Source organism: Dama dama, chromosome 6 (genome assembly GCF_033118175.1).
Source record: "Dama dama isolate Ldn47 chromosome 6, ASM3311817v1, whole genome shotgun sequence".
Taxonomy (NCBI): Eukaryota; Metazoa; Chordata; class Mammalia; order Artiodactyla; family Cervidae; genus Dama; species Dama dama.
This window is the reverse complement of record NC_083686.1, coordinates 31068406-31082177: the sequence shown is the minus strand read 5'-3', so window position 1 is coordinate 31082177 and position 13772 is coordinate 31068406. Positions and strand designations below refer to the sequence as shown.

The 13772-nt window shown below is 40.0% G+C and overlaps 1 protein-coding gene and 1 long non-coding RNA gene across 4 annotated transcripts in view; one reads left to right on the top strand and one right to left on the bottom strand.

The window, feature by feature from the left end:
• Positions 1-7895, bottom strand: part of LOC133058836 (UDP-glucuronosyltransferase 2C1-like) — a 24213-nt gene extending 16318 nt beyond the window's left edge. Inside the window, exon 1 of the mRNA XM_061145840.1 lies at positions 7097-7895. Within this exon, the coding sequence (XP_061001823.1) occupies positions 7097-7817 (721 nt within the window). The 5' untranslated portion in view covers positions 7818-7895. The remainder of the gene's footprint in view (positions 1-7096) is intronic.
• On the top strand, positions 2711-13772 carry LOC133058837 (uncharacterized). 3 transcript variants are annotated; one of them, XR_009693400.1, is made up of 3 exons: positions 2711-5437; positions 8548-8705; positions 12715-13772. It is a non-coding gene; the product is annotated as an uncharacterized LOC133058837 (long non-coding RNA). The 3 variants fall into 3 exon arrangements; XR_009693398.1 differs by having other exon boundaries at positions 2711-5441; XR_009693399.1 differs by having other exon boundaries at positions 2711-5441; positions 8548-9058.

The window sequence follows — 13772 nt, the reverse complement described above, 5'->3', positions numbered from 1 at the left end:
CTAGGAAAGAATCAGAGACAAGAGTTATGGCCTATCACTAACTTCACACTAAATTATGTTCCTAAGCTGAGTATCAAACTGCTGGAACTAGGAGTAAACAAAACTCTTAGATCCAGCTGTAGATCAGTCACTTCTTGATCCACGGTTGAGAAAATGTTATCAGGATGAGATATCAATGACCTTTTCTCAGTTTTGCCTTTTGTACCTTGTACTTTAGACATAGGTGAGTGATGGGTGCAACAGTTTCTGCCTATTTTTAGGGTCAGTTCAGTTCAGCCGCTCAGTCGTGTCCGACTCTTTGTGACCCCATGAATCACAGCACGCCAGGCCTCCCTGTCCATCACCAACTCCCGGAGTTTACTCAAATTCATGCCCATCGAGTCGGTGATGCCATCCAGCCATCTCACCCTCTGTCGCCCCCTTCACCTCCTCCCCCCAATCCCTCCCAGCATCAGGGTCTTTTCCAATGAGTCAACTCTTCGCATGAGGTGGCCAAAGATTTTTAGGGTCAAGTCTAGAGAAATAAACACATGTTTCTGTCACAAAATGCCTAGAAACTATCTCAACGTTACATGTCCACTTGGATTAGGTCTTATGCCTTGTTGAACACACAGCATATTCCTGGGCAACATACTTCATTAGAAACATTCATATTGTTTCTGAATTGTTGAAGAAGTGATTTCTCATAAGAAATTTAGAATGTGCTGAAAATAAGGAAAATGAAAAGATCTATATAAAACAAAAGATTACAACTATAAGGGAAATTTTTAAAATTTAGTAATAAACTAATCTTTTAGTAATGACACATTATTAGAGATATTTCTGTCCAAAATAGTTAAAAAAAAAAAAAAGAAAGCAACTTTAAAATGTATGTAAAACTAAAACTGACTCCTAAAAGCCAAAGTAACCTGCAGGCATAACATTTCTGATTTCAGGCAATATTGTAAGCTATAGTGATCACAGCCATATGGTATAGGCATAAAAACAGGTACATGAACAAGTGGAACAGAATCAAAAGCCACAAAATAAACCCATACATATATGATCAACTAATATTTCAAAAGGGAGCCAAAAATATTCAACAAGAAACGATCATCTTTTAAATAATCCTTACTTGAATAAAAAAGAAAAAGGATATTCAAATGGAAAGAATGAAACTAGACTCGAATCTTACTCCACTACAAAATTAACTGGAAATGGATTAAAGATTTCAGTGTAAGATCTGAAACCATAGAGTTCCTAGAAGAAAACATGGCAGAAACTTTTCTTGATATGAGTCTTCAGTGATTTTTTAAGCATGATACCAAAAGCATAAGCAACAACAAAATTAAAAATAAGCAAATAAGACTACTTCAAGCTAGAAAGACAATGAACAGCAAAATAAATGATCAACAAAATGGAAATGCAACCTATAAAATTAGGGACAATATTTTCAAACCATATATATGATACAGGATTGCCATTCAAAATGTCTAAAGAACTCATACAGCTCAGTACAAAAATAAAAAACAAATAATTTAATGTAAAAATGATCATGTGTGCATGCATGCTAAGTCACTTCAACATGTCCAACTCTTTGTGATCCCATGGACTGCAGCCTGCCAGACTCCTCTGTCCATGGAATTCTCCAGGCAAGAATACTAGAGTGAGTTGCCATGCCCTTCTCCAGTAAAAAATGAGCAAAGGACCTGAATAGACAATTTTCCAAAGAAGATATTCAAATGGCTAACAAGTACATAAATGGGTGCTCCCCATTGCTAATCAGGAAAATGCAAATTAAAGCCACGATGAGATATCACCTCATGCATGTTAATATGATTACCATGAAGACAGGAGATAACAAGCGCTGTTGAGGATATGGAGAGAAGGGAGCCCTGGTGCACTGTTAGTAGGAATGTAAACTGGTGCAAAACTCTGGAAGACAGTATGCAGGTCCATCAAAAAATAAAATGATAAAGCTACTACCACCTCCCATGTTCACTATAAACAGTGCTATAGCATTGTTTACAGTAGCCAAAATATGGAAAAATTCTAAATATTTTTCAATGAGTAAATGGATAAAGAAAATATGATTACATATACCATGAAATAGTATTAAGTCATGAGAGAAAAAAAAAAAAGACAACCTGTCATTTGCCTCAATATGGATGGAACTTGAGGAAATCATGGTGAGAGAAGTCAGAGAGGTAAAGACAAAAACTATGTGAAATCACTTAAATGTGGAATATTTTAAAAAACACAAAACAAAAAAGAAAATGAACTCATAGAAGCCGAGAACAGATTGTTGGTTGCCAAATGCCAGGATTGGAAAGTGGGTGCAATAGGTAGGTGAAGGTGGTGAAAGTGTATAAGCTTTCACTTATAAAATAAGTAAGTCCAGGGGATGTGACATACAGCATGTTGACTACATTTTTTTTTTCATTTATTTTTATTAGTTGGAGGCTAATTATTTTACAATATTATAGTGGTTTTTGTCATACATTGACATGAATCAGCCATGGAGTTACATGTATTCCCCATCCCGATCCCCCCTCCCACCTCCCTCTCCACCCGATCCCTCTGGGTCTTCCCAGTGCACCAGGCCCGAGCACCTGTCTCATGCATCCCACCTGGGCTGGTGATCTGTTTCACTATAGATAATATACATGTTTCGATGCTGTTCTCTCAAAACATCCCACCCTCGCCTTCTCCCACAGAGTCCAAAAGTCTGTTCTGTACATCTGTGTCTCTTTTTCTGTTTTGCATATAGGGTTATCATTACCATATTTCTAAATCCCATATATATGTGTTAGTATGCTGTAATGTTCTTTATCTTTCTGGCTAACTTCACTCTGTATAATGGGCTCCAGTTTCATCCATCTCATTAGAACTGATTCAAATGAATTCTTTTTAATGGCTGAGTAATATTCCATTGTGTATATGTACCACAGCTTCCTTATCCAATCATTAGCAATACTGTATTGTATATATGAAATGAGTTAAGGGAGTGGATCTTAAAAGTTCTCATCTCAAAATTAAAAAGTTGTAACTATGTGAGGGGATGACCATTAACTAGCGGTCTTGTGGTGATCACTTCACAATATAATTATTACATTGTATGCCTGAGATAAAAGAAAATGAATTTAAAGCAGGGCAAAAAAAAAGTAACATAAATTTTTCTCTGCCATTTGGACCACTCACCACCCTCCTCTTTAGCGTACATTGCATATCTATATTCCACATTAACTAGTTCTCCTTAGAAGACACAGGAATACCAACTCATCAAACAAACAAATGAACAAAACAATTTCCTTTTAGTGCTAGCAAGGTAACTCTTTAGGAGAAAACATGCCCTCCTTAATCCTATAAGGTTATCACAATGACCCACCACTCACTTTGGCCTATGTAAGTTGCTGGCATTACTCTGATACATAAACTTTTGATGTATAACCCTCTACCTCAAAAACTCATATAACTGTGCTTTGATTTCTAATGGGAGGACTTTTTACAGAACTTTCTAAAAAACTGTCTCCCAGGTTATAATCTTAATGTTGGCTCAATTAAAATTTTCAATTTTTTTCTACAGATTAACAATATTCTGTTGACACCTAAAATTCATACAAAGTAACATGTCAATTATATCTTTAAAAAACTAACTGAATAATGCAAGCAGAACATGGCTGATAGGGCCCACATGGGGTCTCATTGATAAGATGGCTCATTATTTGTGGTGTAGCTATTAAACCATCAACCCCCATAAGAGAGAACTGAGAGACCTTGGTTTTTCCAGAGTAGGAAGAGTAAATGCCCCTGTGTCAATGAGAAAGGAGATTGGCTTACCTGCCACTCTAAGAGTTACCCTGGGCTTCATAGAGGTGATGAGAGTTGGGGCCTGGGGCCCTGGGCACCTTCAGACTTCAGAGGCAAGTCTGAGGAGGCTGAGCAGAGCCGGGTCAGAGGACGCCTGCTCGGGACCAAGAGGGGAATGTCCGGATCCCTGGAGGGGGACTTGGGCAGTCGACCTTCCAATGTCCCTTTATGCCACAGCTGGGGCATGGACCTGGAGGGGGCCTTGGCTTTAGGCATGAGCGGGCCCAGTGGCCTTCTTTGCCACGTTTGAAGCAGGGACCCGTTGGCTTCCTTTCTTTGTTGGTTGACGGAGGCTTGGAGCCATGTAGGGCAGTGGCTAAAAGGTGGTATTTGGCCTGATCTGGTTGGGCCTTCTCTAGCTTTGCCTGTTCTCGATTATCGGAAATCTCAAAGGCTAAATTTAAAAGGTCTCATTGAGGGATCTGAGGGCCTTCTGTCTTTTTTAGTTTCTTTCAGATATCTGGGGATGACTGGGAGATAAAATGGGTGTTAAGGACAATGGTGCCCTCTGCTGAGGTGGGGTCTAATTTTGCATATTTTTGTAGTGCTTCCGTTAACCTGGAGAGAAATTGTGCCATGTTTTCATCTAGTCTTTGAGTTATTTCCTGCAGCTTATCGAAGTCGATGGCTTTATGCCCTGCCTTTTGAAGGTCCACAATGAGGCAAGCAGTCATATGACTATGGGCTGCTCACCCCGGTCTCCCTGCCTGATAATCCCAGTTGGGACCATCTCAGGGGACAGCCGTTGACCTTACAGGCTTAATGTCCTGTGTATCTCACCAGCGTGCGGCTGAGAGGCTTGCCATACTCCATACTCCTTCCTTCTCTTCTGGAAGAAGAGTGGAGGAAAGTGTGATGTAAATATCATGCTAGGTTAAGTGGTAAGACTGGGTAAGAGCCTTGAATTCTTTTAGTAATTATCTGGGTCTGAGGAGGAAGAGCCAAGACACTTTCCAATCTGAGATAGAAGATGAGGGAGAATGGGACGTGAACCCGGACAGTGCCTTCTCCTCCAGCTGCTTCAGGTAAAGGCAGGCGTGGAGCCGGGGCAGGAGCGGGGTCCTGGGGTGAAGTTTCCTGCTTTAAAGTTGTTCGGAGAGGGGATCTAGGGAGGTCAGGGTAAAGCCTTGGAACCCTCAGGGCAGAGGGTGGGGCTGAGGTCTGAAGCGTGTCTGAGGCTCGGGCAGGGAGGGGTGTTGGGAGCGGCCTGCCCTTGAGAAGGAGGGAGGGAGGAGGGGAGGTAAGGTGGAGGTTGTGGAGCTGGATCTGGAGAGGCTGCAAGGGGATTGGGAGCGATAGGCGGTGGGCTGTGGTCGGAAAGGTGGAAGGAAGAAGAAAAGTCTGAACAAGGATCAGGAGACATTGTATTAGGAGGATGTGGCCCAGAGTGGGCCGAGAGTATTTGAGAAGTAGAAGGGGATTCACAGAGAGCGAAGAGCAAAGAAAGCCTGAACATAAGGGACTTCTAACCACTTGCTCTTGCGGCACCAGAAGTTATCGCGCTCCGGTCGAGTATTATAATCAAGAGTTCCTTTTTCTGGCCACAGGGACCTGTTATCAAGTCGGTTTTGCGGCCAGTGTTAGAATAGTGAGTAAGTCTTTTTGGTCTTATCTCCCCTTGGAAGCCCAAAGCTTTTAGGTTTCGGAGAAGGCATCCCAGAGGAGTAGATTTTGAGGGCTGGGATTGAGAATTTCCAATTACGGCTGAATAGGGAAGTTAAACAAGGGCGAGAGAAAGCGAGGCGAAAGGTCCCAGAGAGCCGGTTCTCTCGGACCTGAGCGCCTCCCGGTTCTCAGGACTTTGGCGGAGAGTAATAACAGTCTGCTTTGAAATGGGCGTCCGCTGTTTCAAAGTCAGACGGGGCACAAGGCCGAGGGGCTGAGGGCCGGGGGATCCTCCCGCCGATCGCTAGGACTCGAGGTCCCAGGGAGGGGGCCACCCAGCTGCGGTGGATCTTCCCTCCCGGGTTTCGGCACCAAAATGTAAGGCAAGTGCAGAGAAAAAGAGAGCGAGCCGGGGCAGTCAGACAAGAAAAGGAAATTCATTAGGGAAAAGAGAGGGTGACTGGCTCTTAAGGAGAACCAGCGTTCTCCCCTTCTGATGGAATCCTTCTTATACCCCACCAATGAAAAGTTCCCTGAAGGGATGGTCGCATAGCTGGAGGTCTGGAATCTGGTGGTCTCACAGCTTTGAGAAGATAGGCGCCAGTGAGATAATAGGATGTCATTCGGGCAGTTTGGTCAGCCTCACTCACTGTGCTTTATTCTTTGTTTGTGAGGTCGACATAACCAGCCATCTTATCAATAAGACCCCCATGTGGGCCCTTGTTTCAACGGCTTTCTCAAAATATCTTCTGCAAAATCCTCCTTAACACAAGTATATAAACTTTTTTTTTTTTAAAATAAGCATATACGTTATGCAAAAGGAAAAATGAAAGCATAAAAGGACTTGCTGAAACGGATAAAATCTTTAAGCTCAGGATCAAAGCTCAATAGTTCATTTCTAATCCAATTATGAATGGAACAACAACAATAAGGCAACAATAAAACACGTTTAAAAGTCTAGTTAGAGAAAAGACATTTCTTGTTTCTTTCTTTTTTGGAAGGCAACGAGCAGATGAAACCCATGTATGTTTATTTATTTTCCAATTTCTTACTCATCATGTTACAAGCCTGGGAATCAGCAAACCAAGCCTTCAGAGGATGCAAACAGAAGGCCTGAGAAACAGCAGGTTAATCAGAAAGAAAACAGAAGGTGTAATGCCCTATTCTAGGGGATCTTCCTGACCCAGGAATCATCAAACCTCTGTCTCTGTTTCCTGCATTGGCAGACAGGTTCTTTCTGCTAGCACCACCTGGGAAGCCTGCATATAAAAGGAGAAGTCAACAAGAGAGCGTAGCCCAAGGTTATGGAACTTAAACACTGTCAGATTTGGGTTTTTGTAGATATCCTGGGGGAAAAAAAAATAGCAGCATTGAATAGGATTTATGTATAAACATAGAGAATATTTGATCTCTGATAAATTTTTAGTACTCAGTAATCTAAAACAAAACAAAAAAGGAAAAGCTTAAGAAAAGAATAAAGAATGATGAAGAATTGTTATTATTGTTGTTATTCAAAACAGTTAAGAAACATGAGCTTGGATATCACTCAAAGAAAAACTTTTTTAAGCTTTCATACAGTCAGATAAACATTTACATTTTCCATATGAAATAAGAATCATTATTACATGCAAATATCACTTACCTAAAACCTTGCTGTAATATTCATCCCATTCTGGAAATACAAAATATGAATACACCAGGTCACTAATCGTATATGATAACCAGTTCTCCAGCCTCTGTATAAAAGTCATGTTGTCTGTCAGTCCTGACATGATGCCAGGAACATAGGAAGAAGGCATAGGAAGCCCAGCACACTTTCTCTCAATGACATTCCCATAGGAAAACCGAAAGGAGTATATAAATGGAATATTGAGAAGCTCAGCCACTAATTCCCCACAGAAGCTTAAAGGGTCAGCAATACAGATATCAAACTTAGCTGCCTGAAGCCTGCTGAGCAACTCCTTGTTTGTGACAACACTGTCACAAATTCTTCTGGCTGTTTCTAAAAAAGTTTTCAGCAGTTTTGTCTGTTGAACTTGTCTCGCCCACCATGAAACTTTCGGCAGTTCAATAGAAACTGTGTAGAGACCAGCATTGAATTCTTCCATGAAACTTTCTTTACTTATTGGAATTTGAAGGATCTCCACGTTAAAGGGAATCTGGGTAAGATCAAACAGAGAACTTGTTGAAGGTACGAGGACAGTTATCTCATGCCCACTGAGGTGAAGTTCATCCAGAATAACCTTTAAATTAATCCAGTGACTAAAATCCATGGGCCATACAAGTATTTTTCCAGTCCTTCCAGAGTCAAAGAACCATAGATGCAGCATGAAAAGGACATAGAAGCCTTTCACAGTCTTCATAATCAACTCTTGCTGAAACTAAATCTGGACTTGGACCAAGTGCATGAAACTCAAAATCCAAACATCTCTCCTTGACTGTCCCAATCAATTTATACTAGGTAGGACTGGACTTTGGTTTATGTACTTTGTATTAAAGATTAAAACAAAATGAAACTGCCTTGATGGAAAAAAAACAAAAAACAGTCGATAATGTCAATAAAATAATTAAGGGAAAAAGAGAAACACCTCAGAAAGTGTTTCCAAACTTCTTTTATAAGCTTCTCCGGTGGCTCATATGGTGGAGAGTCTGCACTCAATGCAGGAGACCTGGATTCAATCCCAGAGTCAGGAAGAAATAGCTACAGAAAAAAACAAAACAAATAAAAAATTTCAGAATGAGATTTTCAAAACTTCTTTTCATGAATATCAAAAACAGGGGACTTGAAGTTAGACATCAATTCATAGTAATTTCTAAATAATGTTAAGAAAGTTCATCATCATCTGATGAATATTCAATTAAGACTAGATTTTTTGGATCTTTTCCTCTGATTTGATTTGAACATTCATTGAACAGAATGGCCTGTCTAATATTTCTTTTACTGATGGCAGATTCTTTATCCACTGAGCCACTAATATTTGTCTATAAATTTGTAGTCATATTTTCATTGTCTGGAAACTAACAATCTCTTCTTATTTAAGAAGGATATCATTTTCAAGTAAAATATTTTAGGTCACATATTTTGTCTTTCAGAACTTTGAATATCCCAAACAACTCTGTCCTGGCCTGCCGAGTCTCTACTGTTGGACACTCAGTTGTGTCCAACACTTTGCAACCCCATGGACTACATCACGCCAGCCTTCACCATCCTTCACCATCTCCCAGAGCTTGCTCAAACTCACGTCCATAGAGTCAGTAATCCCATCCAACCATCTCATCCTCTGTCATCCCCTTCTCCTCCTGCCCTCAATCCTTCCCAGCATCAGGGTCTTTTCAAATGAGTCATCTCTTTGCATCAGGTGGCCAAAGTATTGGAGTTTCAACTTCACCATCAGTCCTTCCAATGAACATATAGAATTGATTTCCCTTAGGATGAACTGGTCGGATCTCCTTGCAGTCCAAGGAACTCTCAGGAGTCTTCTACGACATCACAGTTCAAAAACATCAATTCCAGGGCTCAGTTTTCTTTATAGTCCAACTCTCACATCCACACATGCCTACTGGAAAAACCATAACCTTGACTAGATGGACCTTTGCTAGCAAGGTAACATCTCTGCTTTTTAATATTCTGTCTAGGTTGGTCATAACTTTCCTTCCAAGGAGCCAGCGTCTTTTAATTTCATGGCCACAATCACCATCTGCAGTGACCTTGGAGCCCAAAAAAATAAAGTCTGCCACTGTTTCCACTGTTTCCCCATCTATTTGCCATGAAGTGATGGGACCAGATGCCATGATCTTAGTTTTCTGAATGTTGAGCTTTAAGCCAACATTCTCACTCTCCTCTTTCACTTCCATCAAGAGCCTCTTTAGTTCTTCTTCACTTTCTGACATAAGGGTGGTGTCATCTACATATCTGAGGTTATAGATATTTCTCCCAGCAATCTTGATTCCAGCTTGTGCTTCTTCCAGCCCAGCATTGCTCATGATGTACTCTGCATATAAGTTAAATAAGCATGGTGACAATATACAGCCTTGACATACTCCTTTTCTATTTGGAACCAGTCTGTTGTTCCATGTCCAGTTCTAACTGTTGCTTCCTGACCTGCATACAGGTTTCTCAAGAGTCAGGTCAGGTGGTCTGGTATTCCCATCTCTTTCAGAATTTTCCACAGTTTATTGTGATCCACACAGTCAAAGGCTTTAGCATAGTCAATAAAGCAGAAATAGATGTTTTTCTGGAACTCTCTTGCTTTTTTGATGATTCAGCGGATGTTGCCAATTTGATCTCTGGTTCCTCTGCCTTTTCTAAAACCAGCTTGAACATCTGGAAGTTCATGGTTCACATATTACTGAAGCCTGGCTTGAAGAACTTTGAGCATTACTTTACTAGCGTGTGAGATGAGTATAATGGTGCATTAGTTTGTGCATTCTTTGGCATTGCCTTTCTTTGGGATTGGAATGAAAACTGACCTTTTCCAGTCCTGTGGCCACTGCTGAGTTTTCCAAATTTGATGACATATTGAGTGCAGCACTTTCACAGCACCATCTTTCAGGATTTAAATAGCTCAACTGGAATTCCATCATCTCCACTAGCTTTGTTCATAGTGTTGCTTCCTAAGGCCCACTTGACTTCACATTCCAGGGTATCTGGCTCTAGGTGAGGGATCACACCAGCATGATTATCTGGGTCGTGAAGATCTTTTTTTGTACAGTTCTGTGTATTCTTGCCACCTCTTATTAATATCTTCTGCTTCTGTTAGGTCCATACCACTTCTGCCCTTTATTGAGGCCATCTTTGCATGAAATGAACCCTTGGTATCTCTCATTTTCTTGAAGAGGTCTCTTTCCTATTCTATTGCTTTTCTTTATTTCTTTGCATTGGTTGCTGAGGAAGGCTTTCTTATCTCTCCTTGCTATACTTTGGAACTCTGCATTCAAATGGGTATATCTTTCCTTTTCTCCTTTGCTTCTCGCTTCTCTTTTTTATCACAGTTATTTCTAAGGCCTCCTCAGACAGCCATTTTGCTTTTTTGCATTTCTTTTTCTTGGAGATGGTCTTTATTCCTGTCTTCTGTACAATGCCATGAACCTCCATCTGTAGCTCATCAGGCCCTCTATCAGATTTAATCCCTTGAATCTGTTTTTCACTTCCACTATGTAGTCATAAGGGATTTGATTTAGGTCATACCTGCATGGTCTAGTGGTTTTCTCCACTTTCTTCAATTTAAGTCTGAATTTGCAATAAGGAGTTCATAATCTGAGCCACAGTCAGCTCTTGGTCTTGTTTTTGCTGACTATATAGAGCTCCTCCATCTCTGGCTGCAAAGAATATAATCAATCTGATTTTGTTGTTGACCTTCTGGTGATGTTCATGTGTAGAGTCTTCTCTTGTGTTGTTGGAAGATGGTGTTTGCTATGACCAGTGTGTTCTCTTGGCCAAACTCTATTAGCCTTTGCCATGCTTCATTCTATACTCCAAGGCCAAATTTGTTTATTACTCCAGGTGTTTCTTGACTTCCTACTTTTTCATTCTAGTTCCCTATCATGAAAAGGACATCTTTTTTGGGTGTTAGTTCTAAAAGATCTTGTAGGTCTTCATAGAACCATTCAACCTCAGCTTCTTCAGCAATACTCGTTGGAGGATAGACTTGGATTACCATGATATTGAGTGGTTTGCCTTGGAAACAAACAGAGATCATTCTGTCATTTTTGAGACTGCACAAGTACTGCATTTCGGACTCTTTTGTTGACTATGATGGCTACTCCATTTCTTCTAAGGGATTCCTGCCCACAGTAGTAGATATAATGGTCATCTGAGTTAAATTCTCCCATTCCTGTCCATCATAGTTCACTGATTCCTCATGTTGAAGTCAATTTTCACCTGCAGTCTTACAAATCTTGGTTTTTAAACACTTTTACATCTTTCAGTGCTTTGAACAGTTTAAATTGTTAAAATTTCATGTCACTTGAATGTGAACTTTCTGTAGAGAACATCCAAGTGATAGATAAATTCATTCCCAATAATATGTGGCTCTTGTTGTCAGGGTAAATAGCCAGTGTGAAAGAGATCCAAGGTAGGAAATCAACCACAAATTTCCAGTTGGTCATCACAAACAGTGGTGCCATATCAGGAAGTCAGTATTTAATTAGACTCCTACAAGGCGTAATTCTCTTTACAGTCAGTTAGGAAGTAGTTATGTGAGCCCATGTGTTGGTAAACAGGAGCTCATATATTGGGGCCCAGGCACGGCTTCACTTGCTGTCACCCAAACCACTTTGTAAGTTTGTTCTAGGCACTGGCACCAGAGTGGATGATGACAAAGACTGTCTAAGTTACCTGGCTGCATAGTTTTGTCTCCTTAATTGCCTAATGCCTATTCTTTGCTGAATGATCTCTGGTGGGAGACAGCATTATGTCCCATCGTTGAGTATTGCTTTTCTAACAGAGTCCCATAGCATGCCAGGAGTTGTTTTTCCAAATACCTCTAATTCTCCAATCCAGGTGACTTCATATTGCTGTGTTGTGATTCTGTCTTTAAGGTTGGCAGATATCCCACATAGTATTTTCTCTCATTATGGATGCATTTAATACTACGAGTACATGCATGCTAAGTCACTTCAATCGTGTCTGACTCTTGGCAATCCTGTGGGCTGTAGCCCACCAGGCTTCTCTGTCCATGGGATTCTCCAGGCAAGGTCTACCTAATACTACAGTCCGTCACAAGTTAGACCTACTGCAGAATTCCATCCTGTTCTGGGCCCACTCACAATGGGTATTTTTTGTTGTTGTTGTTACTTGGCATATGAGTCACAGGATGGAATACATATACTTCAAATTCCTAAAAATGCCTTCAAATAACTGTATTTTTTTTTTCCTCTGTAGAAAGGAAAAATGCAAAAATCTGTTCTCCTTTTGAAATGATGACCTCAAATACCCCCGATCACGGGGTTTCAATTAATTTCATTGACGTGGCAGATCACACATATTTATAGAGTTTATCTTCTACTCGCTGACACTGATGTATCTTACACATGTGTCCAATGTACTATCCATTTCTTGCTCATCCTGCCTGACTAGCACAATGTTATCAACACAGTCAGTTAACACAGTTTTTTGAAGTATATCCAGATAATTCATATCTCATTAGTCTGTATTATGAGGGAAGAGAAGAAAGTTTATTTCATAAAATTCTCAGTAAAAATTGTAAATGTCTGCTGTTTCTGTTCCAAGTGAATGAGAACTCTACCTTGTCTTTTCAGGTAGAGATGGCGGAGAACACAATCACCAAAGCAATGACATCCTACCATGTACCTGAAGATGTGTTATTATGCTCTAGCAGAGATATCACATCTGAAACAGAGACTAAGAGTAGAGTGAATTCTTGGATGAGTTTGCAGGAGTCCACTACCAGATATGAGGGGCTCAGATATGATGGAGCTAATCATTGTGCCTTTTTTTTTTTAACTCTTTAAAATCTTTAATTTGCACCATCCACAGAAATGTGATCTTTTTTTCTGTTTGTGTTTGGTTTGGATAAGGGTGGTGATAAGGAGGACTCTTTCAAAGATACAGTAGGCTGAATAGTGGACATCCCAAAGTATAACTCCCAGAAACTATGAAATTGATTTTCTATGGAGAAAGGATCCTTGAAATGCAAAGGCTTACCTCGTTTTGTTGTGTTTTGCTTTATTGTACATCACAGATATTGGCTTCTTACAAAGTGAATATTTGTGACAACCCTGAGTGAATTAAGTCAGTCCATGCCATTTACCAATAGCCTTTGCTTATATGCTTGTGTTACATTTGAGTAATTCCTGCAATATTTGAAACTTTCATTATTATTATATTTGTTATGGTGATCTATGGTCAGTGATCTTTGATGTTACTGTTTTACTTTGGGGGAAGGTGCACTAGAAAACCTTACCCATATGAGATAATGAAATTAATCCATAAATATATATGTTCTAATTGGTCCATCAACTGGCTGTTCCTCTATGTCCCTCTCATCAGATTTCCCTCTTCTCTGAGATACAACAATATCTATTTTATTTTATTTTAAAATTTCTTGAATAGCTGCTTCTTTTCTGTTAGTTAATTTTATTGGAGCATAGTTGCTTTACAGTGATGCATTAATTTCTACTGTACAGCAAAATAAATCAGCTATACATATACATATATCCCTTCTATTTTGGATTTCCTTCCTATTTAGGTTACCACTGTGCACTGAGTAAAATTTCCTATACTATATAATAGGCTCTCATTAATTATCTACTTCATACATAGTATCAACAATGTATATATCTCAATGCCAATTGTC